Raw genomic sequence first — 27,890 nt, 5'->3', positions numbered from 1 at the left:
AGTTGAAGTTATTCTACATGTATACCTTTATATCTTGCTTTTATTTTTTTTTAATTTGACATTGCCATAAACATTTTCACATATCATTAAGGATGATCCATAAACAGTTTTTGGCTGTATATTATTCTATCTGATTTAAAGGTTGGACATTTAGATTTACATATTTCCTACTATAAGTGATGCTGTCATGAACATCTTTATGGTAGAACTTTTTCTGAATGTTTGGTTATTCCCATAGGATAGAATGTTATTAGCTATTTTTAAAATTATTTTTATTATTTTTGTGGTGTCTTAGTGCTTTTGTATTGGTTTTTATGAATGTTTTATGAATGCTTTTTATGAATAGATAGTAATCTATTTCTTCTGTATCTTCCTCAATTTGTTGCCTTCAAGTTCAGCTGTACATGTTTTTCTCAAACCAGTATGCCTAAAATGAATTAATCTTTTAGTTTTTTTCCCTTTCCTCACTGCCTGGTTGACTAAGTGAGACACAGAAATCTTTCCATCTTTGATCTTCCCTTATTGTCCTCTGCTACATCTAGTCAGTCACTGAGTCCTTTGAATCATCCTCTTAAGTGTTTTTTGAATTCATTCACTTTCTTCATCCCTACTACTTATTATCTTATCCCAATTACTGTTACTTCCCCCTCCCCACCCCAAGCCTGTCTTCTGGTCTTCCTCCCATCCTTTCAGAGTCTTTGCCACATTGCTGTGAAAGTTATTGTTCCAAAAAGACAATCCTATAATGTGATGTTACTCTCTGGCTTCAGATGTTTCAGGTACCCTGGCATGTGCAAGTAGAGGCCTGCATGTAACTTTTTTTTTTTTAAGATTTTATTTATTTATGAGAGACACAGAGAAGCAGGCTCTATGCAGGGAGCCTGATGTGGGACTTGATCCCAGGACTCCAGGATCACGCCCTGAGCCAAAGGCAGACTCTTTAACTGCTGAGCCACTCCGGCATCCCTGGCCTGCATGTAACGTAAGAGACCTATTTCAAGTCGCCTTTTCAGTTTCACCTGTCCTCATCTCGCAGCCTCCTTTTACTGCTCTCCTCCTTAGACCTCAGATACTGAAACACATTGTTTCCTTCCAGTTTTTTGCTCTGTGTGTATGTTTATATACATTGCTATATGATTATTATCTCTTTGTCAGTATTTCCCAAATAATTTTATAAGGAACTCAAATGGCCATGGGATACTGTCTCTTATATGAAAGAAGGATTCCATCAATTTGGAATACAGTTCATACTGTGTCTTCTTGGAAATTCATAATGTAAATTAGTATGTTAAATGTCCAGAGAAGTTCTACTAGACATTTCACTGAGTGCTGAGTATATGCTGCAGTGAACAAAACCAGTTTGGACCTTACTAACTCTTACGGATTTGTTTGACCCTATCTTAATTAAATTAACTATACCTGCTCTATTTGGTACTGGACATCACCCCTTCCTTCCTAAAACTGATCCTTTGTCATCTGTAACACTGTGTCCTCTTAAGTGTCCTGATAGTTCTCTGATTCGTTTCTTCGTTATTTTCTTCCTGGTTCATTTTCCTCAGCCTACTACTTAAATATTGATGTTTCTTGGAGTCCGGTCTTAGCACACTGCTCTTTTCCCATTTCCTCTTCTCCCTATAATCTCACCCACTCCGGTGGTTTCAGACATCATCATGCTGACTCATTGCTATTAGTCAACTGACTATTGCTTTAGTCAGTCCTCAGAAGACAATAGAAATGTCTCAAGTACAAGGGGCAGTGTCTTAGGACCTAAAAAACCTCAGCTCAGTCTCTTGGGGGAAAAAAGAACTGTGACACTACGAGGTTCCGCTTAGTAGACAAACAAGCTAAAAACTTGGAAGTCATTCTTCACTCTCCCTCCGAGATTTATCAAGTGCTGCCACTTTCACATCCTATATACTTATATCCATCCCCTTCCCTCCAGTGGTCTTGCCACTCCTCTGTTTCATACCATTATCATCACTTGTTGGATTGATTGAAATAGCCTTCTTTTACATGCAGTTTGCTCCTTGGTTTCAGATTTTAGGAAATCATCATGGTGTACTGAAAAATGCAGGTCCAATCACACCATTCACTTGCATGAAACCCTTCAGTGCTTCATTGTCTCTCTAGAGTAATGATGAGAAACTTAACAAAGTTTAGAGGCTACCTCCCTTCTTCCTTCCTTTTTTTTACTCCATGATTATTACTTTGTTCTCCATCAGCCTTAAACTGTCATGACACTTCTCTATGTCATTACGGTTTTCTCTGGTGAGATTGTCCACACTACTTCCTTTTCTTGCAATACCCTTTCCTTGCCTCCTTACTTGCATGTATCTTTATTGCATTTGCACAGAAGCAGATAGTGTATTGAGGTTTCTTCCTCTCTAGACTCTGAATTTCTTGAGATCAGAAGAGTCTTTTACTGGTGTCTGTAGTCCCGCATCCCTGGTATTTAGTAGGTACCCTGTAAATGTTTGAATGAATGAGATCTTGAACAAATTCATTCCCAGCCGCAGTCCTTCACCTCTTGTGTGGCCCACTCTCTACTCCACCTCTGTTGTCTTAGGTCCTGAAGGTTGGGAGAGTTTTCCATTTTTTAAAAATAATGATGGGGACACCCCAGTGGTTCAGTGGTTAAGCATCTGCCTTTGGCTCAGGACGTGATCCCAGAATTTTGGGGATCAAGTTCTGCATCAGGCTTCCTGTATGGAGCTTGCTTCTCCCTCTGCCTGTGTCTCTGCCTCTCTTGCTGTGTCTCTCATGAATAAATAAATAAAATCTTTTTAAAAAAGAATATCAATGCCTTAATGAACTCACAGACTTCTTAAGAAAATAAAATGATGCATTATGACAATATTAAAAATGATGTGGCATCATTTTAGTGTATAGAGAAACCCAAACACTTAATGGTTTCCACATAAGACTAATGGATATGCTTTATATTTTATGTATGATATTATAATATGTACTGATTAAATTTGTCTTTTTATTATAGAAACTTATTGGAGATTTAATGTTTATAGGCTATTTGCTTTTCCATCAATTTAATATTGCCCTTAGAATATGAAATTCAACAACTGAAGTAATTCTGAAAACATCGCTAGTGACAGTATAAACTTAATTTTGTGTTTTTCTTTCTTGTGTATATCAAATCCCAGATCTCTAATGTACTCCTTTGGGGACTGTTCTGCTTTTGAGCCATGTTAATATCTGCGATGATTCTTGCCACAAGCTTCATCTATATTTTGGGGTTAGTGCAGTATACTTACTGCCTCCTGACTGTTAACTTTCCTCAATTTTGCCCCCTTCTCATCCATCCGCTACACCTTTGCCAGAATGGTTTTTCTTAAAACTTTCATCTGATTACTTGAATCTTAACATCTTTTAGTGGCTCCCCATCACCTTCAGAATTAAATATACACTCCTCAACATGGAAGTGTCCCTGTGTCTGTGTGCCTCTTGCTCACCTCTGGAACTCCCGGTGTGCAGCCCATGTTCTGGTGATACTAAACTACAAGAGTCCTAAAACACCTGCTCTCAAGCCTCACAGCCTTTGTGCAGCCTTGACCTCTCTTGTTTGCTTTCCCACTCCCCCACCCTTGTCTGACTCCTTTTCATCCTTTTAATCTTCCTCCTGAAAGTCTGATACTCCCATCTCTACCGTGGACTCTGCGTAACACCACTGCACGCCATGCCTACGTGATGTATTTACCTTGAGGCCAGGAACAGCAAGTGTTCAGATGTTTGACATAGTGCCATTATGTATATGGTATCAATAAATAAATATTAACTTGCTATAATTGTTAGTAATTCTGGAATACACTATTAACGTTCTTAAAAATCTGTTTTTATAGCCTCAAGGAATAGGTTCTCCTAGTGTCTACCATGCGGTTATCGTCATCTTTTTGGAGTTTTTTGCTTGGGGATTATTGACAGCCCCCACCTTGGTGGTAAGTAATCTTTTCACTTATTTATTATGGACTTAATCTCTTTTTGTTCAATTTCCGGGAAGGGGAAAGATGGTCCTTTCCCCTTTCCCTGGTTAATTCTTGCAGAAAATATTGTCAGCTCTTGAGTACTGTATCTTACTGGTTTAGTTGTCTTTTCCAACCTTTACTTCTCTTATTTTTGGGGGAGGGCTTAGCTGGGTATGGTTCTTTTGGTGAATACGGCACATGGGTAAGCAGGGGCTCAGTCCCTGCTCTGGATAGGGTAGATGGGATTCTTAAACTGACAGCCTTAGGAAAGATGGTATCTATGATCTGAATCACTCAGCGTTATTTTGTGGTTCAATCATGCAGCTGCATTTTCCAAGTGCAAGTTTCTCTTAGGTTAGGCAAAGGCTCTAGAGGTAACCATCTAGAAGATTATTCTTTTCACAGCCGTAAGCTGGTTTTGCCCAACTATTCCCAGGTTTGGAATCTTAGAAAAGACATCCCTGCCAATCCGAACAATTCAGGTGATAGCTAGTTTTCTCCTATTGGTGTACATCAGAGGAATGGAATAAAGGAAGGCATAGTTATAGCAGAAGTCCATAATATCTTGAAAGGTGTAAGTAGATAAATGTACAGCTTACCCAATCTAGAAGAAAATAATTTTAGAGCTATATGCTTCCTTATATTTTTTGAGATTGCTTATTACACAAAAAAGGTTTTTACAAAAAGGTTGTTTATAAATAAGTCAGATGATCATATAAGTAGACCTATGTTCTAAGAAAGAAAACTTAGGTTCTAAGTATGTTCATATTCTATGGCTACATAATCATTTCTGGATGTACATAAAATATGGATATTTAATAGTTATTTTAAACATCTAGGGCATATTTATGAGTACTGTTAAAACACAAGTCAAAAGAAAAGAAAGTCTCAAACAGTTTCTTCTATAATAAACCATGCATTGCAGTTAGAATAGTTCTCTGAATAAAACAGTTCCCTGACATATAATTGTAAGAATGCTGATTTGAGTATTTCATTGAGAGCCTTTCCTTTTTAAGAAGGATTTACTATATAGGTCAGCAATTGTACATTAATAGGTTTTCAAAATAATTGAAATGTGGACTTTAAAAATATCTGATCTTCTTTTAAATTTAATAATTTCTGATTGGAGTCCTTCAAAATTAATTTACACATTTCCTGCCTTCATAATCTGTGTACTCTGATTTGCAACTTCATCAGATGATGCAAGTTCATTATGACATTTGTAACTTCATTATATTGTGATAACGTGATGTCGTGGGCTACAGAGGTGCTGTGATAACTGTGTGGTCTCACACTTTTATATTCGCTTCCTTAATGTTCCTGATGTTTTTATGATCTACTACCAATTTAACATGTAAATCTGTGTAGTGGACCATCAGTTCTGTGGTTTAAAAAAGTACTTGACTTTGTGATAGTAAACAGTTCATTTATAATCACATTATGGTGGGTCCAGGCATAGTCCTAAGCACTTTAAATGCATTATCACTTTTAATTGTCAAAGTTCCCTTATGGGTGAGGTATTAACCTGATAACATAGATGAGAAAATTAAGGTTTAGAAAAACTAAGCAACTTACTTGCAACTACTCTAATAGTGAACTGCAGAGTTAGTATTTGAAACTAGGCTTGCTTTGTTCTAATGCTCAGCCTAGGGGAATGGTGGGAGTAAGTGGTTTATACCCAAGATTAGGTAGTTAACTTTATTGGCAGTCCAAACAGTAGCTAAGTAGAGAGATTAACTCTCTACTGTTTTGGGTAAATTGTTCGCAAGTCATCAAAAAAGCTTTTTGTGATGCTTCCATAATTTTTCAGCAGGATTTAAAATGTGTATAGCAATTTTTAAAATTTGCTTCTGGTTTATGTTCTTTAGATATGTTAGTTTTTTTCTAACTTTTTTTTTTTTTTTCCTAATTGGACAGAGGAGTTTGTCTTCTCTAAGAACAGGAAAGAATCCAGTTATTTAGACATAAATGTTTATTAGTTCATTTATTGTAGCTAACTTTGTGCTTAGTATATTTTTGTTTTGTTAATTAAAAAATATGTAGTGCTTTTGATTTTTCTTTTCTTTTTTTTTTTACTTTTAAAATGCTGAATTGAGTTCTGATCAGGAAAGTGAAAGGTGCTAATTTGAGAAGACTTAATTTTCTTCTTCTTTTTTTTGCCAGCATGATTATAGTTTTTGTAATAATATCTATAACATTGCCACGTATTTGATATATGGCAAGACTTTCTTCCCCATGGTTGTCATGACAGTTCTTCTTAATTCCCATATTTGTCCTTTATATCTGAATTTTTAAATGGTGAAATGAGTTGTGGTTACTAGGGAGAATTTTCTTCACAAAAACAGCCACTTTTAACACATTGTTTATATTATCAAAGTCCTAATTCTTTACCTTTTCCCAATTTTGCTTCATTATTGTTTTTAAAGCCAAGCATTCTCAGAAAAACATTTACATATTAATGAATATTAAGCCCAGAGTTTTATTTTTCTAGTTCTTTTCTTATCTGTAACGTATATATGTTTCTAAATAATTGCAGCTTCTGTGTTCTACATTTTTCTCTTGTGCAAATGGGAAATCTTATGAGGATGGGGTGGGACAGACCTAGGCAAAACAAGGATTGAGCTGTAGTGATTAGATTATATCTAAATGCTGGGATTTGTTATATTCCAGGTTCTTTCAGGCCTTTGGCCTTCAGACATTGGAATAGGAAGAAGCTTTGAAATATCACTAAAGAAAATTGTGTGTGGGAGCCTATGTATATATAACTGTTCTCTCTATATAACATATTGCTTTTTTTTTTTTTAACAACTAGAAATACAGTGTATGCCTACTGTAAAACATAAAGGGATATAGAAATGTGTAAGGACACAGGCTCCGCTGCAATCCCACCTACCCTTCCAGTCAAGCATCAGCAGTTTGATGAGAAATATTGGCTTCAGGGTGAACTTTACCTTCCCCATTAGGACAAATTAGCCAACCAAAGAGGAACATTTCCAGCAGTTAAAATGTACTATTCATCAGTGATTTTTTTTTAAACTGGAAGTGAGTATTAGTGATACTTGGGGAGTTTTTTCAAAATATCTGGCCATATAGCCTGTTCTGCTGAAATCAGAATCTTCAAGGACATGTGTATTTTTTTTTTTACAAATGATTCTCACATATCTAGTATATATCACTAATTAAGACCCAATCTGTTAATTCAGTGTGGGTTTAAAAAGGTTTTGCTCACTTTGAGGCTTTTTGCTTACAAATTTTGTTGTTGACTTTGTGGCAGTCTTTTTTATTTTGGACTCCTATATTCCCTTACCCCCCACGCTTGTGTTGGTGTTGGGGAAACAGGGGTTTTGAGGTACAAGAGAGCATTAAGTCATAGCACTTCACCTTCTTTCTAAAAGTTTGTTAACTTCAACATTTTATTTCTGTCTTATGTGCTTTGAAACAGATTATAACCTAGATAGTCCCAGCTCTTAACATTTATTTAAAAAGGGAGAATGAGGAAGTTATGATTCAGTTTATTTGTATTTTAAGTCAGTATCTCTTTCCATATATAGCTCTCAAAAATTATTAAAGTTTTAACATTTAATTTTATTTTTAAAAAGATTTTATTTATTTGAGAGAGAGAGAGAGCACAAGCGGGGTTGGGGGTAGGGAGGAGCAGAGGGAGAAGCAGACTCCTCTTTGAGCAGGGAGCCTGATGTGGAGCTCCATCCCGGGACTCCAGGATTGTGACCTGAGCCGAAGGCAGATGCTTAACCAACTGAGCTACCCAGGTGCCCCTGAAGTGTTGGCATTTTAAATTTCAAAGATATTCTTTGAATTAATTCATTTAACAGATAACCAATGTTAAGATATATTAATTATCATAAATGGGATTATGATGTTTGGGACTTACCCACCTTAGTTTTCAAAACCAATGTGAAGTTAAAGAAATTTTTTAAACTTTCATGTTATTTTGGGGTGCCTGGGTGGCTCAGTGGGTGAGCGTCTGCCTTTGGCTTAGATTGTAATCCCAGGGTCTTGGGATGGAGTCCCATATTGGGCTCCCTGTGAGAAGTCTGCTTCTCCCTCTGCCTATGTCTCTGATTCTCTGTCTCTCATGAAAAAAAAAATTAAAAAAAAATTTCATGTGATTTCAGTTATCTTTTTTTAAACTCACAGGACTTTTAATAACCTATATTCTCCTAGAACACAGTGAAAGAACAAAAGCTATGTTGTTTTTTGTTTTGTTTTTTTAAAGAATTTATTTATTTATTCATGAGAGATGCACAGAGACTCATGAGTGCATCTATTCAGAGAGGCAGAGACACAGGCAGAGGGAGAAGCAGGCTCCATGCAGGGAGCCCAGTGTGGGACTCAATCCTAGGGCTCCAGGATCACACCCTGAGCCGAAGGTGGCGCTAAACCGCTGAGCCACCTGGGCTGCCCAAAAGCTGTGTTTTATATGGAGGACCTACCCAGGGGAGGATGGTGAAGTCTCCACCAACAAGGGAATTTACATTAACAACGAGGAAGAATTTTATGCTGCCAAATATTTTTTAAGGACTGAAGTCTAATATTTTGAGAGACTATATGTTTGATTCATAGTGGATATTTAATCAGTGATGATTGATTGACTAACATATTAGATAAAGAAAATTAATAATAGATTTAAGGCTCTATAATGCTTAAGAAGTGGCTTAACTTTTTTGACTTACGGTTCTGGAAAAACTAGGCCATATGGTCCTGGCTGCTTAGATGCAGTCTTATGTTATGGAGCAAGACCTTATACTCATTCTCCAGCATCTCTTCCATGTAAATAAATGGCTTAGCAGCCTTTGCTACAGAGATAGTCCTGAGGCATTTCATATTTTAAGGACTTTATACTCTTAAAGGTTTTAAAGTTCCATAAATTTTAAGACCTATAAAATTTCTTGGAAAATGTTACATCTTTTCCTTTTTTTTTTTTGTTGTTACATCTTTTCCTATTCAGCTCTAAAGTATAGTGCTAAAAGGATTCTCACAGATCAAAAATCTTTACATTTGTATTGATATATTTGTCTCTGTGTTAAATTTTTATCAAAAAATCAAACAGATGATTGTTTATCTTAACTATACTCCTTTTGGGGGTTGTGAAGTTTTTTATTTTGTAACATTAGCTAGATTGCATAATGGTTTTGTTCTATTAAGTCACTATGAAAGCAGTATTATCAGATAATTATGAGTATTTACTTAATGAAGGCACCAATGAAGTTAAGGATTTATTAAATCAAGGTATAGTGGATATAGTGCCTGTCCTTAATTGAAATATAATTGAAAGGAAATATATATTAAATACATGAAAAACTGAAAAAATACTAGAGCTAAGTAGCTCAGTATATGATAAAAGAAATTTCACAAACCCTATGTGACTGTCCAAGTGCTATAATCTCTTCCTATAGGCCCTTACGAAAAATAATTGATTGCTTTGGACAGGAAAGTTTGGTGACAGTGAAACAACTTGGAAGGTTTGGAGGTTGGCTAGAGAGAGAAGATAAGGAGATCAAACATTCAAAATGGAGAGATGTCCTGTATAAAAGTGTGACTATCGGAAAGCATGGGGATATTTAAAACAGTGAAGAGACCAGATTGTTGGAATGTAAGGTAGCTTTGCAAAGTGAATCATTAGCAGTAAGAACTAGCAATTTATAAAACTTTTTTAACACATTGTTTTTTTGTTCCTAAAAAGATTTGGCCCTTAGTAATTATTGGAAGAAGACTGGATTTGATTTGTTGCAAAAGGTTTTGAGATGCCACTTTAAGGAGTTTAAACTTTCCTTTAATCTTTTCCTTTAAGTGGAAGAACTGGGAAACTATGGCCAGAGCAAATCCTGTTAGTAGCCTGTTTTTCATAATATAAAATCCTGTTGGTAGCCTGTTTTTCATAAATAATGTTTTATTTGGGACACAGCCATGGCCATTCATTTACATATGATCTTTGGCTGTTTTTGTTGAATTGAATACTTGTGACAGAGACTGTATAGCCTACAAAGCTATAAAAAGATATTTGCTGTTTGGTTCTTTACAGAAAGTTTGCAGATCCCTTCTTTAGATCCATGGCCTTTATTTAAGTAATAACAGTGTTTCTCAGCCTCAGCACTGTTGACAGTTTGAGCCAGATGATTATTTGTTGTGAGGGGCTGACCTATTTATAGGTTATTTAGCAGCATCCCTGATCTGCCTTTGAGAGGTAGCTCCCCCTACGCACACACCAAGTTTTGACAATCAAAAATGTATTCAGACAGGCAGCCCTGGTGGCGCAGCAGTTTAGCGCCGCCTGCAGCCCAGGGCATGATCCTGGAGACCCTGGATCGAGTCCCACGTCAGGCTCTCTGCATGGAGCCTGCTTCTCCCTCTGCCTGTGTCTCTGCCTCTCTCTCTCTTTCTGTCTCTGTCTCTGTCTCTGTGAATGAATAAATAAAATCTTAAAAAAAAATGTATTCAGACCTTCAGTTGAGAATTACATAATGTAGGGATCCCTGGGTGGCGCAGCGGTTTGGCGCCTGCCTTTGGCCCAGGGCGCGATCCTGGAGACCCGGGATTGAGTCCCATGTCGGACTCCCGGTGCATGGAGCCTGCTTCTCCCTCTGTCTCTCTCTCTCTCTCTCTCTCTCTGTGACTATTATAAATAAATTAAAAAAATTTTTTAAAAAAAGAATTACATAGTGTATATCATATAAAGAAACAAAATAAATGAACATCATGAATGTTTTATTTTTCCCATGTTAATAATTTTCTGTGACTAAACATTTCATTTCTAATTTTCTTTATTTTTACATGTGAGTTAATTTTTGTTAAATTTCTAGTTTTGGGCAGAAGAAGAGTAACGGAAAAAAAGGGAGCACTGTAATCCTAAAGGTTTTTCTTACAAGATGTCAGAAACTACACTCAGCGTAATTTTTCTTCCTAAAGAGAAATAACTTTCTAAAGAGAAATAACTTTCTTATTCCCCATATTGCCATTGTCTCTTGTTTTTATTGAGAAACGGCATAGTAGAACGGAGGAAGGTAGTGGCTTTTAAGTCAAGCAAGAACTCAGTTACCTCATCTGTAGAGTGGTATTTTATCTAACCCATAATGTTGTTAGAATGAAATAAAAGTATATATAAAGCCTTTGACACATAGGCTGCTTCTTATTTTTTCAGTAACTTTTCCCTCCCATTTGCTTTTCATTCAACTAGTGGCTTCCCTGTAATTCACTTGCTGCCATTGAACAAATTGGTGCCATGTGGTTTGAGATCAGGTCTTAAAAGAACTTGTTACACATTTTCTAGAAAGATTCACTTTGTGAGAATTAAAATTTCCCTAGTCTCCCAGTCTCCTATCTTAGATAAAATACACTTGTCTGTAAAGGATCTAGTCATCAGGTACATGTGGCAAACAGGGAAGATGCCTCATAGTAATTAAAAACATGGACTTTCAAGCCCAACTTTCTGTGTTCAGTTTCATTTTTGCCACATACTAACTATGTAATAATGTACAAGACATTTTATTCATGAGAAACACAGAGAGAGAGAGAGGCAGAGACACAGGCAGAAGGAGAAGCAGGCTCTCCACAGGGAGCCCGATATGGGACTCCATCCTGGGACTCCAGGATCTTGCACTGACCTGAAGTCAGACGTGCTCAACCACTGAGCCACCAGATGTCCCATACAGAAGACTTTTAATCTCTGCCTATAAGAGCATTCTTATAGGGTCATTCAGAGGAATAAAAGGAAATAATATCTGTAAAGTGCCCAATTTAGTGCCTTGTGACATCATAAATGCCAAGTAAATGTTTGGTATTATTAGTATTTACTCATTTGCATAGCATCATACAAATCTGAAAAGTTATAGGAGATAAAATTATATGAAGGGATGTTTTAAAATGTAAATATATGAATTTTATTGAGACTAAAATGTGGTATGAGATTTATTTATTTATTTATTTTTTTAGGTATTACATGAAACTTTTCCTAAGCATACATTTCTGATGAATGGCTTGATTCAAGGCGTAAAGGTAGGATTGACGATATATATGCACACGTACACACACACATACACTTTCATATGTATAATTCTGCTGGTATATTAAGTTAATTAATGGAACATTTCACTGTTAATTTTTTACAATTTGGATATATCTTGAGGGATTACTCAAAACTTTTAAAATGAACTAGGGTTTCAATATGATTTTTTTCATTAAAAAAATTATTTACCTGTATTCGTTGGTCATCTAAATATAGTTTGACTCAAATATAGCCAGCAATGTATAATGTTAAACCACATCATAACAAATTTCCCCCCTGATTATGTCTTGGCGTTTTTATTTCAGAGATTGAATACTTTTATCAACTAACAATAAAAATATGGATTGAGAGAAAAGAACTATTTTTAAAAAATACGTAGATATAAAACTATATGGTAAAGTCTTGATTATTCTACATACTCTTTACTCTTGATTCTGTTTGACCAACAAGGTTTATAAACAGATAATTAGCCTGTGGATATAAAAACAGATCATTAACATGCATCTTTCTAGCATTGCTAATGTAGAATTATCGTGATTGAGAATTCATTAGAGCATTCATATGAACATGCACCAGAGCCCTGCAGGTGATTCTAGACAATCTTGAGAAAGCTTTAAATTATATATAGACAAAGGAGTTATCTAGTTTGATGATATTATACTTATGTTAGAAATAAACTTTTAAAAAATTATTCTATGATAGTGATTTCTTTTCGTCTCATTGGTATTGGTTGTATACATTTTTTTCATTTACTTTTTTTAGGGTTTGTTGTCATTCCTCAGTGCCCCACTTATTGGTGCTCTTTCTGATGTTTGGGGCCGGAAGTCCTTCTTGCTGCTAACAGTATTTTTCACATGTGCCCCAATTCCTTTAATGAAGATCAGCCCATGGTAAGTGCATAATTAGATTATAACAAATAACGTTCTGTTCATTGTTTTCTGAATTCCTTTATTTCTATCACCTTTTTACCATCTTACCTATGTAGGTTTTAACTTTATTCTTCCAATATTATTTGACACAGATAAGAGGGCCCTTAAAAATATAGTGGCTGGAAAAAAAAAATATATAGTGGCTGAATAATAGTTCATAATGATTTTAGAACTGGATGCTACTATAGTAAGTGTGTAGACTATTGGCTAACCTGCTTTTGGATTTCACAGCCCCAAATAATAGTTGCTTAACATCAAGGAAACTTACTTCTCTGTATAAAAGAAGTCAGGAATTGAGCAATCCAGAGCTGGTTTGGCAGTTCTGGGGAACCAGACCTTTTCTATCTTTGTTCCCTGCCATCCTTTACTAACACTTCACAGTCCAACAAGGCTGTTTGAGCTCCAGCTTGCATCACACTGCAGGCAGCAAGGTGGAAGGAGTGGCCAAGAAGAACATACCACCTTCCTATAAAGAAACTACATAATTCCCACCCAACCTCTGCTTACATCTGTTTGGTCACATTCCAGACACATGCTTCTTCTTGTTCCAAGATGCTGGGCTCATGGCCACCCTAATTAAAATTAGGATTCTTGGGGGGATCCCTGGGTGGTGCAGCGGTTTGGCGCCTGCCTTTGGCCCAGGGCGCGATCCTGGAGACCCGGGATCGAATCCCACGTCGGGCTCCCGGTGCATGGAGCCTGCTTCTCTCTCTGCCTGTGTCTCTGCCTTTCTCTCTCTCTCTCTCTCTGTGTGACTATCATAAAAAAAAAAAAAATTTAAAAAAAAATTAGGATTCTTTCACTGAGGAGCAAGGGAGGGAAAGCTCACAATGAGAATGATTTGTAAAGAAGTTGTAGGTTTATTAATTCTCCTAATGTTCTACTGAGTGTTAATGTTTGATAATTCTGCATCCCAGATGGGCTGTATTTCCGTGGTTATCTAGAAGGGCTAAGGGTATATAAGAGGCGCGATCTTCCTCTTATAGGTTAGTTAGATACAATTCTGAAGGCCAAACCCTTGATTAATGCTAATCACCCAAATGAAATCTTACCAGAGGAGTCTACGTGATGAACAAAAAATTTTCTGTGGAATGCAGTGTGTTAGGAAAAATTTAGTGAGCAATAAAGCCCTAGTGTGATATTTTGAAAGTTCATTATGATTACATATGAGTTTTTAAACTAAACATTTGGGACGCCCGGGTGGTTCAGTGGTTGAGCGTCTGCCTTCGGCTCAGGGCGTGATCCTGGGGTCCTGGGATCGTGTCCCCCATCGGGCTTCCTGTGGGGAGCCTGCTTCTCCCTCTGCCTCTGTCTCTGCCTTTCTGTGTCTCTCATGAATAAATAAATAAAATGTTAAAAACAAAACTAACCTAAACATTCAACATTACAATAGAAATTTCTTATTCCTGGCCAGTTATTTTGAAATCATACATGCCAAAATGAAGTTTGCTTTTTAAAATAGCTTTTGTTCACTCCGGACAGTAATTATCTATTCTCCGTTTCATTTATGAGTACTGCTTGCCACACAGGTTCCTTCTGTGTGAAGACTGAGTTGTTTGTTTTGCCAACATTTGAAAAGCTAAATATAGCTTATGGAAAAGCATCTAGTTTCTATATAGAGGCATAAAATAAATATAGAGTAACTCTCCATTTCACCCACTGAATTGTGTGTTTTGTGTAATGGTGTGGTGGGAAATGCTAATGGATCAATTATAATAGACTTTAGTTTGTTGTTTGTTGCTGTTTTTAGTAGAAACAATTACAAAGCCATTTAACCAGCTTGACAGTTGGGTAAAATATTGACCTGGATATATTATCTAATTTAAAGTATTCCCGCATGGTAGCTGAATTGCTTTTGAAGTGCAACTTCTTACACTGTATTTTCATATTATCTTTGGCTTATGATTTTTTTTTTTTGGCTTATGATTTATAGAAGAATTAATCCATGTACTGTGTTAGTAAACCACTGATTGAAATTAGCTATTCTTACTCGAACTCACTTATAGAAATAAAGGAAGGTTAATGTAATGGTAATTGTTCTGTTTCTTGTCAATTGTCTTTCCATCTTAGGTGGTACTTTGCTGTTATCTCGGTTTCTGGGGTTTTTGCCGTGACTTTCTCCGTGGTATTTGCATATGTAGCAGATATAACCCAAGAACATGAAAGAAGTATGGCTTATGGACTGGTATGTATGTTTAGTCTTTTTCTTTGTATATGTGGGAAAATAGTGTGTTTTTAAATTATTTCATATTACAAGGAGTAAACGTTTTTTTTCCGCAAAACATATATTTCATAATAAAGCCATCCATTCCATTAATGGATGACTTACATTAAAAGTTTTCTTCAGGGCAGCCCGGGTGGCTCAGCGGTTTAGCACCTGTGTTCAGTCCAGGGCACAATCCTGGAGGCCTGGGTTTGAGTCCCACGTCAGGCTCCCTGCATGGAGCCTGCTTCTCCCTCTGCCTGTGTCTCTGCCCCTCTGTCTCTCTGTGTCTCTCATGAATAAATAAATAAAATCTTAAAAAAAAAAAAAAGTTTTTTTCGGTACAAAGCCATGTAACTATCAAAAGGTCTGATACTTTCTTTCAGTATTAGTCTTATATGTCAGATTTAAAGTTATAGAATATTTTTACCTTTTAGAAATTTTTTGGAAGATTACTAAATATAAGGAATTATTTAATGTCATAAGTTTAAATATTACTAATAATTAACAGCTACTCTAAAACGCAATAGGCTAATATCTAGGTCAGGGATCAGCAAAATGTTTCTGTAGCTTTGTGGGCCACATGTAGTCTCATATTCTGGTTTTGTGTGTGTGTATGTCTTTAATGTGTAAGGTCCATTCTTAGCTGGATTTGACCCAGAGGTGGCAGTTTGCCAACTTCTGAATATTGTTTTGGGAATTTTAGTATTCCCAATAGGTAGTATAATCTATTGTCTATTAAATCTAGGAATAAAATAGCTAACACAGGCATGCTAGTATACAGACCATTATTAGATAGCCAGAAGTAGGACAGTGATGCATGTCTCAAATATGGGACAAGAATCTTTTAATAAATAAGAGCTGAATATTGTATCAGGCTGAATCTTAGTTTAAGAGACTGTCTTCTTTGGGCAGCCCCGGTGGCACAGCGGTTTAGCACCGCCTGCAGCCTGGGGTGTGATCCTGGAGACCCGGGATTGAGTCCCAAGTTGGGCTTCCTGCCTGGAACCTGCTTCTCCCTCTGCCTGTGTCTCTGCCTCTCTCTCTCTCTGAATAAATAAATAAATAAGTAAATAAATAAATTTAAAAAAAAAATAAGAGACTGTCTTCTTTGACTCAAAGGACACAGAGAATCCTGGAATTAGGAACTTTGAGAGGAAATACCTATTGTGAGAAACTTATGAAAAGAACTAATGATTTCAGTTGTAAACTTAGAACAGTAAAAAGTACGAAGTTGATGATGGCCAGGAATTTTTTTAACAGCTTTATTGAGATATAATTTACATACTGTAAAAATCCATTTTATATGTATAGCTCAATGAATTTTAGTAAATATATACGGTTATACAACCATGACCACAATCCAGGTTGTTTTTGTTAAAGTATTTTGTCAGAAATTAACAACTTCCAATCTGGAGGCTTTATATATTAAAGACATATTCTAGCCAATGAAAAGTAATTCTTCTTGACATAATACAGATGCAACTACCAGGGGAGAAAGTGCTCTCTATGATCCTCTTCTGTCTAACCAGAAAAAAAGGCCACTGGATGGGGAGAATGGAGAAGGGGAAGGACACAGAACACCTGCTTCTAATTGGACCTTTCTTTGCTCACTACCTTGAACATATGATCTCTGTGACTCAGATACCGCAGTGACCAACCCTTGCAGCAAGAACCATTGCTCCTTTGCCTACTCAGGTTCCAGAGCCCTGCTCATACCAGGTTTTTCTGAGACCACAGCCCTCTGCATTTAATTTGCTAAAGCTGCCGGGGGTGCCTGGGTGGCTCAGTTGGTTAAACATGCAACTCTTGGTTTCGGCGCAGGTCATGATCTCAGGGTCATGGGATTGAGCCCTATTGGACTCCACACACAGTGTGGAATCTGCTTGAGATTCTCTCCCCACAGCCTCCTCTTCCCACTTGCACATGCTCTTTCTCTCTCTCTTTAAAATAAATAAATAAAATAAATAAAAATCTTTAGTTTTCTAGAACTGCCCCAATAAAATACCACCACAATCCAATTTTAGAGCATTTCCATCAGCCCAAAGCCATCTGCCATCCATCCCCACTTCACCTCTCATCTCAGGCAACCAAACACCAATGTACTCTTTATCTTTGTAATTTTGCCATTAAAAAAAAAAGATATTTATTTATAGAGCATGTGAGTGGGGGCAGAGGGGTGGGAGGAGAGGCAAAGAGAGAGAGAATCTCAAGCTGACTCCACAGTGAACTGGAGCCCCATGTGGGGCTCAATCTCACAACTCTGAAATCATGACCTGACCTGAAACCAAGAGTCAGAGACATTTAACCAACTAACCACCCAGGCGCCTCTGTAGTTTTGCTTTTAAGAGAAATTTTTAACTTATTTATTTATTTATTTATTTATTTATTATTATTTATGATAGTCACAGAGAGAGAGAGAGAGAGGCAGAGACACAGGCTGAGGAAGAAGCAGGCTCCATGCACCGGGAGCCCGATGTGGGATTCGATCCTGGGTCTCCAGGATCGCGCCCTGGGCCAAAGGCAGGCGCCAAACCATTGCGCCACCCAGGGATCCCTAAGAGAAATTTCACATAAATTAAATAATACATGTAGTCTTTTGTATCTAATTTAACATCTTTTATTTATACTGATACACATTTATCAGTAGTTCCTTTTGATGTCATATTCCATTGTATAGAATGTACTCTTTCTGTTCATCCATTCACCATCTGATGAACAAAAAGAGTACATTTGGGTCAATAACTAGATGTTTAAAGTTACTACAGTGTTACATACTTGTGAAATAATTGACCTTTGAAAATTGAATTGCTTCTTTTGAGCAGTTATTAATAAACAGCTAAAAATAAGCACTGCTTTGACGTTAAGTCCTCCATCCAAAAGTCAAAAATGACATAGAAACAATAAAAAGCAGAGTGGGGAGCAGAACCTCATGCACTACATTAATTTCTATTATCCTCCACAGAGTGTGGTCTCTGTCAGGTGTTACTTGCTGTCACTTCTGATTTTCAGGCCATTTTGTCTAATAGATCAGACATGTCTAGGATTAAGTTATTCTTCACCTGTGCCCTCTTCAATCTGCATCTTCACCAGAGATGTGGACTTCTTAGAGTTTTGGAGAGACCTGGTTAGCAATGTATTCAAAAGCCGAGGATCTGTGATCCTTCTTCACTGTGCCACCTAAAGAGATCACCTAGTTCAGTTTTGTACTAGCACTTAACTCTCTTACTGATGAGAAAATAATCTCCAAGTCTTTAAGCTTGACCATCCATAATATGCATCAAGGTAAACATTTACTTCATTTTAATTTTAATATTGGGGAAAAATCACAGTGACAGTAAATTTCTCTAGAGCATTGTTCTTTAGGCTTCTTTCAGGCCATTACATTGTTTTTGTTTGTTTGGTTGGTTGGTTGGTTTTTTTTTTGTTTGTTTGTTTGTTTTTAATTTAAGAATCTAATTTTCTCTTCCTGCAAAAGAAGAGAATATAAGAAAAATGGCACAGGTGGGATCCTGGAAAAGGGGCGTGCAGCAGTAATTGGCATAAATCTGAGTTCTGTGGTGCTGAAGTAGTCAGGGTGTCCTGACTAAGGTCTTCCTGTCGTCTTGGACTCGTTGCAGGTTTCAGCAACATTTGCTGCAAGTTTGGTAACCAGCCCTGCAATTGGAGCTTACCTCGGACGAGTGTATGGGGACAGCTTAGTGGTGGTCCTGGCCACGGCCATCGCGTTGCTGGACATTTGTTTTATCCTTGTTGCTGTGCCAGAGTCATTGCCTGAGAAGATGCGGCCAGCATCATGGGGAGCACCCATTTCCTGGGAACAGGCTGACCCCTTTGCGGTAAAAATTTTATGCTTTTTCCTTCTCTTCGGCAAAAAAGTGAATGTATGGTTCAGTGCAATATTAATATTTTGCCGTGGATGTTTCTTTGGAGAAAACAGCTTGACAGATTTTTAAAAATATCTTGAAATACTTCTCTGAGTAGTTTGGGGAGGATGAAAGACATTAAAAAAGACAACTAAGTGTCTGTATGTACACTGCCAGAAGATAACACTGCATATTTTTAAGAGCAGTTCAGTGTTTGGATATAAAACCTTATATCAGTCTTTTTCTTATTCTAGTCCTTAAAGAAAGTGGGCCAAGATTCCATAGTGCTGCTAATCTGCATTACGGTGTTTCTCTCCTACCTACCGGAGGCAGGCCAATATTCCAGCTTCTTTTTATACCTCAGACAGGTAAAATTCTATTTTACCAAGATGGACTTTTCTTCTATTGTTTAGTGCCTTAATAACAAAAATACTTATTTATTTATTTATTTATTTATTTATTTATTTATTTATTTATTTTTAATAACAAAAATATTTAATCTTGAGAGAGCCATAACAGGGAGTTTTTAAATGCTATTTTGTAAACAATGGCTCACTAGAGTTAACTTCCTGTGTAGAAGGGTTGATGTTCCTCACGCGTATCTGTTAAGACTTTGGCTTATGCAGAAAGATGCAGTTACCCTGTCAAGGTATGTGGCTTGAGTTTATGTATTGCTTCTGACGTGATAGGATGTTGTAATCCATCCACCTACTCCAGGCCCTTTGTGATGTAGAACATGTTCCTTTTTTCTCCTTGACATTAATCTTACCAAGCAGGAGCAAGCCTTTATCATTACCTGTAAAAAGCATGAATCGGCAGTGTTATTTACACAATGATTCTGAGTGCTTGATATCTGTCTCCAATTTATTAAATCTAGGTCTAAATTAAGGGACTTAGATTTGCCTAATCTAAATTAGATAGCTATTATTTTTAGATGTTAACAGGTGTTATAATTGTGGTTCTCAGTGAAAGCCAGATTCTTCCTCTGAAGAATTTTTGGTTATAAAGTAGTTGTATTTTGTTTTTCTGGCCCATTTAGTGTTAACATACAAGTAGTTGCATTGGTATGGTATTTATTGTACTTTTGTATTTATTAGTGTTGCTTTTTCTGGAAACCTTCTAGATAATGAAGTTTTCACCAGAAAGTGTTGCAGCATTTATAGCAGTCCTTGGCATTCTTTCCATTATCGCACAGGTAAGTCTCTTTTTAGTTAGAGTGATGAGATAGGTCGCTGCTCCTGGTTGACTATTCAGGTGGGGCCTGAAATGATACCTAAGTGACATTTTCTTGGTGGAGTCACCAGTGTCAGGAAGCTGAGGTGTGTAGGTCTAGAAACTCAGTAGTTTTGTTAAGTATCATTAGTCTTGGATTAGATTTGGGGGACCAACACCTATCAACCACTGTGTAATGTGTAAACCAGAAGGATGGTTTATTGATTTACACTAGACTATAAACCTGCATAAAGTCAAAAATTTTATATTAGTCCTTAAATAGTTACTGAGTACTGCCATGTGTCAGGCCCTAGGGGTGTAGCAGTGAACTTGACTAAATCTCTACTGTTGTAAAGTTTGCATTCTTGTGGGATAAGACAGAAAATTCATAAATATGTCTGTGTGAACGTTATCGGGTGTAATAAAATATAAAAAAACATGGTGCTGGGAATAAGGAGTGACTGGGGGCTGGGTGTTATTTTACCTGGAAGGATTGGGAAGGCGTAGCTGATACATGGTGACATTTGAGCAGAAACAGAATGATAAACAAGCCCTAGGAATATCTGGAGGAAGAGGATTCTAAGCAGAAGGAAGAGAAATAAAACTCTAAGGAAAGACTGTAGCAGGCATGTGTAAGAAACAGCCAGGAGCCAGCATGGCTCTGGCACAGTGGACGAGGGAGAGACCTTCGAGAAATGAAGTCTGAGAGGGGGAGCGCTAGATCATCCGGGGCCTTCCAGGTTATCCTGAGACTTGACAGGAAGATAGGAAGCCATGAGAGAGTTTTGAGCAGAGGAATGACATGAAATATTTATCCTGGAAACCCAGTTGGTAGCCAGTGGTTGTTTGATGAGTAAGATATTAATCAGTCCAGGAATTTGGATTTTCATAGGAGATATTTCATTGTGGCCTCAAATCTCGGTTCCATGATCAAGTACTATGTTCCAGTGATCAGAATTTTCTGTCTTTCTCCTTTCTGTGAATAAAGCCCCACCCATTTCTTCCTGTTTGGCTTTGTTGTTTCTAGACTTTGTAGATGATCTAATCTAACACTCTTTCCCACCTTAGATCCAGTCTTCTAGATTGCAGCTTTCTTCGTTTTATTCTGTCCTTCAGAAAATGAAAGGCAGGGTCTATTTAATAGGACTCCTAAGATGTTTTGCCATCTCTTGGGTGTAGGAATTTCTCCTGCAGATCTCATCATTTATGAATTTTTGGTAGGTTTAGTGACAAATTTCAAATTTAAATTCTATAATATACCCATAGCCCCCTTCCCCTGCATATATATGGCATTGAGTATTAGTATTATTTCTAACTTCCATTTTTATCTTGAAGTTCTTTCATCAGGAATAATGTTGCATTAAGTATGCATTCCTGTCAGAAAAGTGCACTTTAGCTTTGGAGGAAAATATATTGTTGCCTATATGTAAAAATGGCTTTTTATTTTTATTTATTTAGTTAGTTTTTAAATAAGATTTTATTTATTCATGAGAGACACAGAGTGACAGGCAGAGACATAGGCAGAGGGAGAAGCAGGCTCCCTGCAGGGAGCCCAATGTGGGACTCGATCCCAGGACCCCGGGATCACGACCTGAGCCAAAGGCAGATGTTCAACACTGAGCCACCCAGGTGTACCTAAAAATAGCTTTTTGAAAAACACCTTTGGACACATAACATCAAGGAAGATGTGTAAATAGAGTAGAGCTTGAAGAATTACTGAATGTTAAACCAACTTCAAAGCCTCGGATAAATCCAGCCTGGTCATGATGTCTTGTACGTTGCTGAGATTATATTTGCTAATATTTTAAGATTTAGATGAAGAACACAAGCTAACATTACTATAAATGGCACTTAAGAGATGAATAGCTCTTAAATGTTAGTAAGTTCCATTTCGTATTTTACTAATCGTGGAACCCGCCAGTGCCTTATAAATTAGGGCAGTAATGCTGCTGACTGCTTGAGTAATGCGAAGGCGCTTTAGAGGAAATTTTCCCTCTGCTCAGCAGAGGGCACTTGGCACAGAGGATGCAAGGTGGAAAACAGTGTAAGAGCTGATAAGCCTGAAGGGAAGCCCTGAATATGGGAGGGGGTGTGGCTGGGTTTGTATTTCGAGCCCTCGTGGCGCCTTGAGTCTGGGAGGAAATGAGCTGCCAGCCAGCCAGCCGGCATCTACGGTACAGCAGACGGCATATGCACAGCCCACGAGGACTATGGTCCTTCAATTCAATGATCATTTAGCTTTTGAGGCCTCATAGATATTTAATTTTTGAGATGAATTTTCACATTTAAAAAAGTGAGAAAATTAGTTGGACTTAAAAAACAGGTGAATGGGGGGGGGGGGGCAGCCTGGGTGGCTCAGCGGTTTAGTGCTGCCTTTGGCGCAGGGCATAATCTTGGAGTCCCGGGATTGAGTCCTGCATCGGGCTTCCTGCATGAAGCCTGCTTCATGCCTCTGCCTGTGTCTCTGCCTCTCTCTGTGTGTCTCTCATGAATAAATAAATAAAATCTTAAAAAAAAAACCAAAACAGGTGAATGGAAGTATGTAATGCATATGGAAATACTGATACATTGCTGTCATTAAATGAACTAAAATATTAAGTATGATACATAACCGCAGTGTTAGAAGGATCGTCTTGTATTCTCATTCTCATGTCAAGTGTGCAGTTGAGAATAACTTATTTCCTGTTGACCTCCACACAAGTGGAGGACTTGTGTCTTTACCCCTCCTCTCTAGCAGCACAGGGCTCCTTCGGGTCCTCATTTTTGCCTGTTTGTCTTACTGCTTGCCCTCGTGCCTTTGTTCCTGCTGTCCTTCTTGCTGTCCCCTCTGCCCTATCCTTTCTCCGAGTTCCTGTATTAACCGGGGCATGTCTCTATCCCAGTAGAGAACATACTGTATTATTGCTTTTACCTCTGTATATTTTTTATTATTTTTGCCTCAGTAGATTGTAAGTCCCAGTAGAGCTCTGAATAGACCGTGAGGTCAGGATTTTATCACATTCGTGTTGGTCACTGCAGCACCCTGCATGGTGCCTGCACCATGTGCTAAATTAGAGGTCATTGGTTTTTCCCCATGTTTTTAAAACTTGAAAAATGGTGCCTGGCTGGCTCAGTCAGTAGAGTGTGCGACTCTAGATCTCGAGGTTAGGCATTTAAGCCCCATGTTGGGTGTAGAGATTACTTAAAAAAAAAAAAAATCTTAAAACACACATACTTAATTTTTTAAAAAAGAGTTTATTTCTTTATTCATGAGAGACACAGAGACAGGCAGAGACACAGACAGAGGGAGAAGCAGGCTTTCTGCAGGGAACCCAATGTGGGACTCGATCACAGGACCCCAGGATCATGCCCTGGGCCGAAGGCAAATACTCAACTGCTGAGCCACCCAGGCGTCCCTACATACTTATTTTTTAAAAATTTGTAGTAAGCATTTAAAAATTAGGAGGTTATATGAAAATGTGTGTGTGTAGCTTCTCCTCCAAAATTTAAAAGATCTGGAAACATGGACAGACCCACTCTCCATGGTTGCTGTGCCCTATGGGGCTTTTAGTCCCCCTTGCTTCATTGGTGCCACTAGGCAGGAGTTCCTAATACTTGCACTAAATAAATGTTTACACGAATGCAGGGATATTGTTGGACACACTTTTTCCTCAGTGCTGTCATCTAGTTCTCTACATGTGGGTTACTCCCAAATTTCTGCCTCCAGGCCAGTCCCTGAGCTCCTGTTTGACATACCTGCCAGGCATCTCACACTCAAAAAACTAAAATCTGGATTCCTTCACGCTGTTCATCTCATTGATGGGCATCACCATCCTCCTTGTTGTCAGGGCCATGATAAACCTTGGTGTCATTTTTGTTGATTCTTGCCATTTTTTTCTCCCTACCACATATTCAGTCCATCAGATTATCACCTGTTTCCAAAATCCTTTCTGAATTCAAGCATTTCTCCCCATCTCCATTATTAGTAGCCAGTCTAAACCATGGCCATTGCCTCCATCTGGTCTCTCCACTTCAATATTTGTCTCCCTACAGTTTTATTCACCACTTGGCAAAGTAATTTTTTTTAATGAAAAATTTTAAAAAGCTTTTATTTGAGAGACAGCCTGCATGAGCAGGGGGAGGGGCAGAGGGAAAGAGAATCTGAAGCAGGCTCCACGCTGAGCATGGAACTCGTCCTAGAGCTCAATCCCACAACCCTGGGATCATGACCTGAGCCAAAATCAGGAGTTGGATGTGTAACCAACTGAGCCACCCAGGTGCCCCTGTAAAGTGAAATTTTAATACTCATCTAAAATTTACTTTCCAGTGCAACCAGAATAAAACCTAGACTTGACGTGACCTCATTTTGTCCCATGCTGTTGAGTATGCTGCAGTCTTGGGCCTTTCGCACTTGGCGTCAACCCTCGCTTGGAGCACTCTGTTCCCTGAGATAGTCACACAGCGCCACCGCCCCCCTTCCCTTGTCCTCATTCATCTGTCACCTCAGAAGGAGAGGAGCCTCACCTTCCCATCCTGGTTCAAGCAACACCTCTATCACGCTACATCATTTCATTTTTTTTTTTAATAGCAACTACAACCTGCAATTATTTTTGCTAAACCAGTAAACTTATATCCATCTTTCCCCCAAGATGAAGTATTCTGTTTGCTGACCAGTACTTTGACCGATCCTCTGACCCTTGTGTCAGTACCCTTAGACCTAGAATAGCAGTGGGATATAGTAGGAGATTGGCAAATATTTGGCTAACTGACCAAAACTGCTATCAGTTACCTTTTAACTAGCTGTGTACATCTTGGTTAGGTAACTCATTTAACCTTTGGGACAAAATGAGTTACACTAAATTAAGAAATACCAAATAAGGGCAGCCCCGGTGGCTTAGCGATTTAGCGCCGACTTCAGCCCAGGGCATGATCCTGGAGACCCAGGATCGGGTCCCACATCGGGCTCCCTGCATGGAGCCTGCTTCTCCCTCTGCCTGCGTCTCTGCCTCTCTCTGTCTCTAATAAATAAATACAAAATCTTAAAAAAAAAATACCAAATAAGTTTTGTCTAGCTCACTATATAGTAAGTAATTTGTCCCATTATTATTGAGAATATTGTGACATATTTAAAATCACATACTTCCCATACTTATTAAGAACATACAGTAGCTGCTTAGGGATACAAACGTACAGATCTTTAAGGAAGGTTCCTGCCCTCAGAGAAAATCAGTGTTGCCAGTTAGGGTGTCCTGTATAAGGAAGTTTTTCTTTGCTGACTACTTACCCTGGATGAGTTCCCTTTTGTGGTTGTGATTGTTGAGAAGAATGTAATCCAGCAAGGTCCCATGCCTTATGGAATGCAGTCTTAAACTAATGATTTAAGAGGAAATCTGAGAGAAGGAAACTATGAGTCTTAATCATTCAAGAATCCTTATAAGAACCTTCATTTGCTTTCCACTGGCTTGTGATTATAGCTGATTAAACTCAAATGATGGTCTCAATTTAAAGAATCTTATTATTTTTTAAGATGTTATTTATCAATTCATGAAAGACACAGAGGCAGAGACACAGGCAAAGGGAGAAGCAGACTCCCTGTGGGGAGCCTGATGCAGCACTGGATCCCCAGACCCGGGATCACGATCTGAGCCAAAGACAGCTGCTCAACCACTGAGTGAACCACCCAGGCATCCCAAGAGTTTTAAGCTTATATTTGATAATTGTATATTTATGTCAGCCAGTCATCAACTAATGATTTCCTGAATTACTTTCACTTTTTCCTCTATGGATTTACTAGCTATCGTAATACATTTCATATTTTCATTTGAATGGCAAGAAATATTGTCTGACACCCTCAAGTTAATGCCAAATTTCTATTAGCTTTGAAAGAAAAGGAAAACCCATCCAATTCCTATATTGTTTATTTATTTATTTTTAAAGATTTTATTTATTTATGAGAGATAGAGAGGCAGAGACACAGGCAGAGGGAGAAGCAGGCTCCACGTAGGGAGCCCGATGCGGGACTCGATCTCAGGACTCCAGCATCATGCCCCGAGCTGAAGGCAGACACTCAACCGCTGAGCCACCCAGGTGTCCCTGTTGTTTTTTAATTTAAATTCAATTAATTTAACATGTTATTGGGTTCAGAGGTAGAGGTCAGTGATTCATTAGTCTTACACCCAGTGCTCATTACGTCACGTGCCCTCCTTAATGTCCACCACCCAGTTATCCTGTCCCCTCCCCCTCACAATATTGTTTATTAAACACTGAATATGTGCCGAGCACACACTTTATGTAAATCTCATCTCATCTGTCCCAGATGACAAAGTTTTGAAGTAGGTACTATTATTGCCATTTTGTAAGAGACAGAACTGTTCCAGAGTGAAGTAACTTGCCCAGGGTCACACAGCAAAGAGCTAAGATTATGATCCAGGCTCTTTCCAGACTGTTCTTATGCTGTACTTTCCCAAATCACACTTGTTATACCTATTTACTGTTTGTAAAACCATCATGCTTTCAGCAGTAATTTAGATGAAGGATGTAGAGTACGTCCATCAGGAGTTTTGTTTTGTCAGGGAGAATATGGACCCTAAAAACCTTAGAGCTATCACATAATGGATCTCCAAGTCCTTAGTTCAAACCTTTTGATGCTATTGCTTACAATCTCTGATTTGTCAGTCGAAATGTACTGAATAGAAAGTTCTTTTCTGTTTTCAGTTTTCTTTTTCCCTGAATCTGGATCTGTCTCAGCAAAGGGACCTTTCATTCGCTCTGTATGACCTGGAGTAATCTCAAGATAGATTTGGGGCAATTGTTGAAAAGCCAAAATGTAGAAAAGTGGTAGTAGTCCTTTTTCTATTACAGATTGAAGGAAGTCACCAGATACTTTTTATTTTTATTTTTTAAAAGTTCTTTTCTAGTAAACCGTTCTATTCTGGTTTTTCTTTTCTAGACCATAGTCTTGAGTTTACTTATGCGGTCAATTGGAAATAAGAACACCATTTTATTGGGTCTAGGATTTCAAATACTACAGCTGGCATGGTATGGCTTTGGTTCAGAACCTTGGTAGGTATATTTTAATTTTAAAAATTTTGATGTTTGCCTTTCCTTTTTTTCTGCTTTATTGAAGTATAATTGACAGACTTTTTCTTTAAAGATTTAACATGAGCACGCATGTGAGTGGGGGAGGGGCAGAGGGCAAATCCCCAGGAGACGCCCCCAGAGTGCAGAGCCCCACGTGGGGCTCCATCCCAGGACCCCGAGATCATGACCTAGCTGAAGTCAAGAGCCGCCCACCCAGCTGACTGAGCCGCACACAGTTAGGCTCCCCTAACTGACAGACTTTTATTACATGCTACTCATGAGGCTTGTCATTATGAGGCTTTAATCTGTCCCTGACTATGCTTTTTATTTTCTCTCAAAATGTATATAATACAGATTCCTTGTGTATTTGTATATTCTAGAATGGCTTGAGGATAGGAAGGTGTGACATTTTATACCTAATGTGACAGATTAGATTTTTAAATGAGATTAGGTTCTAAATCTCTACTAAGCATTTAATCTGTATCAGTCTGTCATTAGGATAAAACAGGCGCGCTCGAAGCTGCAAGGCCCTGTAAGCTACCGTTACTTACCTTGTTTTTCTGGTTAAAAAAAAATGTTAGAGCATCATCAGTGATCACCACTGATAAGAGACCAGAAGTT

At 38.0% G+C, this 27,890-nt stretch overlaps 1 protein-coding gene across 1 annotated transcript in view; it reads left to right on the top strand.

Moving 5' to 3' along the window:
* MFSD14A (major facilitator superfamily domain containing 14A) overlaps positions 1–27,890 on the top strand; it is a 41,661-nt gene that overhangs the window by 9,817 nt on the left and 3,954 nt on the right. Inside the window, exons 2-9 of the mRNA XM_041747377.1 lie at positions 3,855–3,950; positions 11,928–11,990; positions 12,763–12,890; positions 15,000–15,114; positions 18,753–18,971; positions 19,253–19,366; positions 20,122–20,193; positions 27,139–27,251. Coding sequence (XP_041603311.1) covers positions 3,855–3,950; positions 11,928–11,990; positions 12,763–12,890; positions 15,000–15,114; positions 18,753–18,971; positions 19,253–19,366; positions 20,122–20,193; positions 27,139–27,251 — 920 coding nt within the window. The remainder of the gene's footprint in view (positions 1–3,854; positions 3,951–11,927; positions 11,991–12,762; positions 12,891–14,999; positions 15,115–18,752; positions 18,972–19,252; positions 19,367–20,121; positions 20,194–27,138; positions 27,252–27,890) is intronic.

This window comes from Vulpes lagopus, chromosome 3 (assembly GCF_018345385.1).
Source record: "Vulpes lagopus strain Blue_001 chromosome 3, ASM1834538v1, whole genome shotgun sequence".
NCBI classification, from domain to species: Eukaryota; Metazoa; Chordata; class Mammalia; order Carnivora; family Canidae; genus Vulpes; species Vulpes lagopus.
The sequence above is the reverse complement of the archived record's forward strand: the minus strand, read 5'-3'. Positions and strand labels throughout refer to the sequence as shown.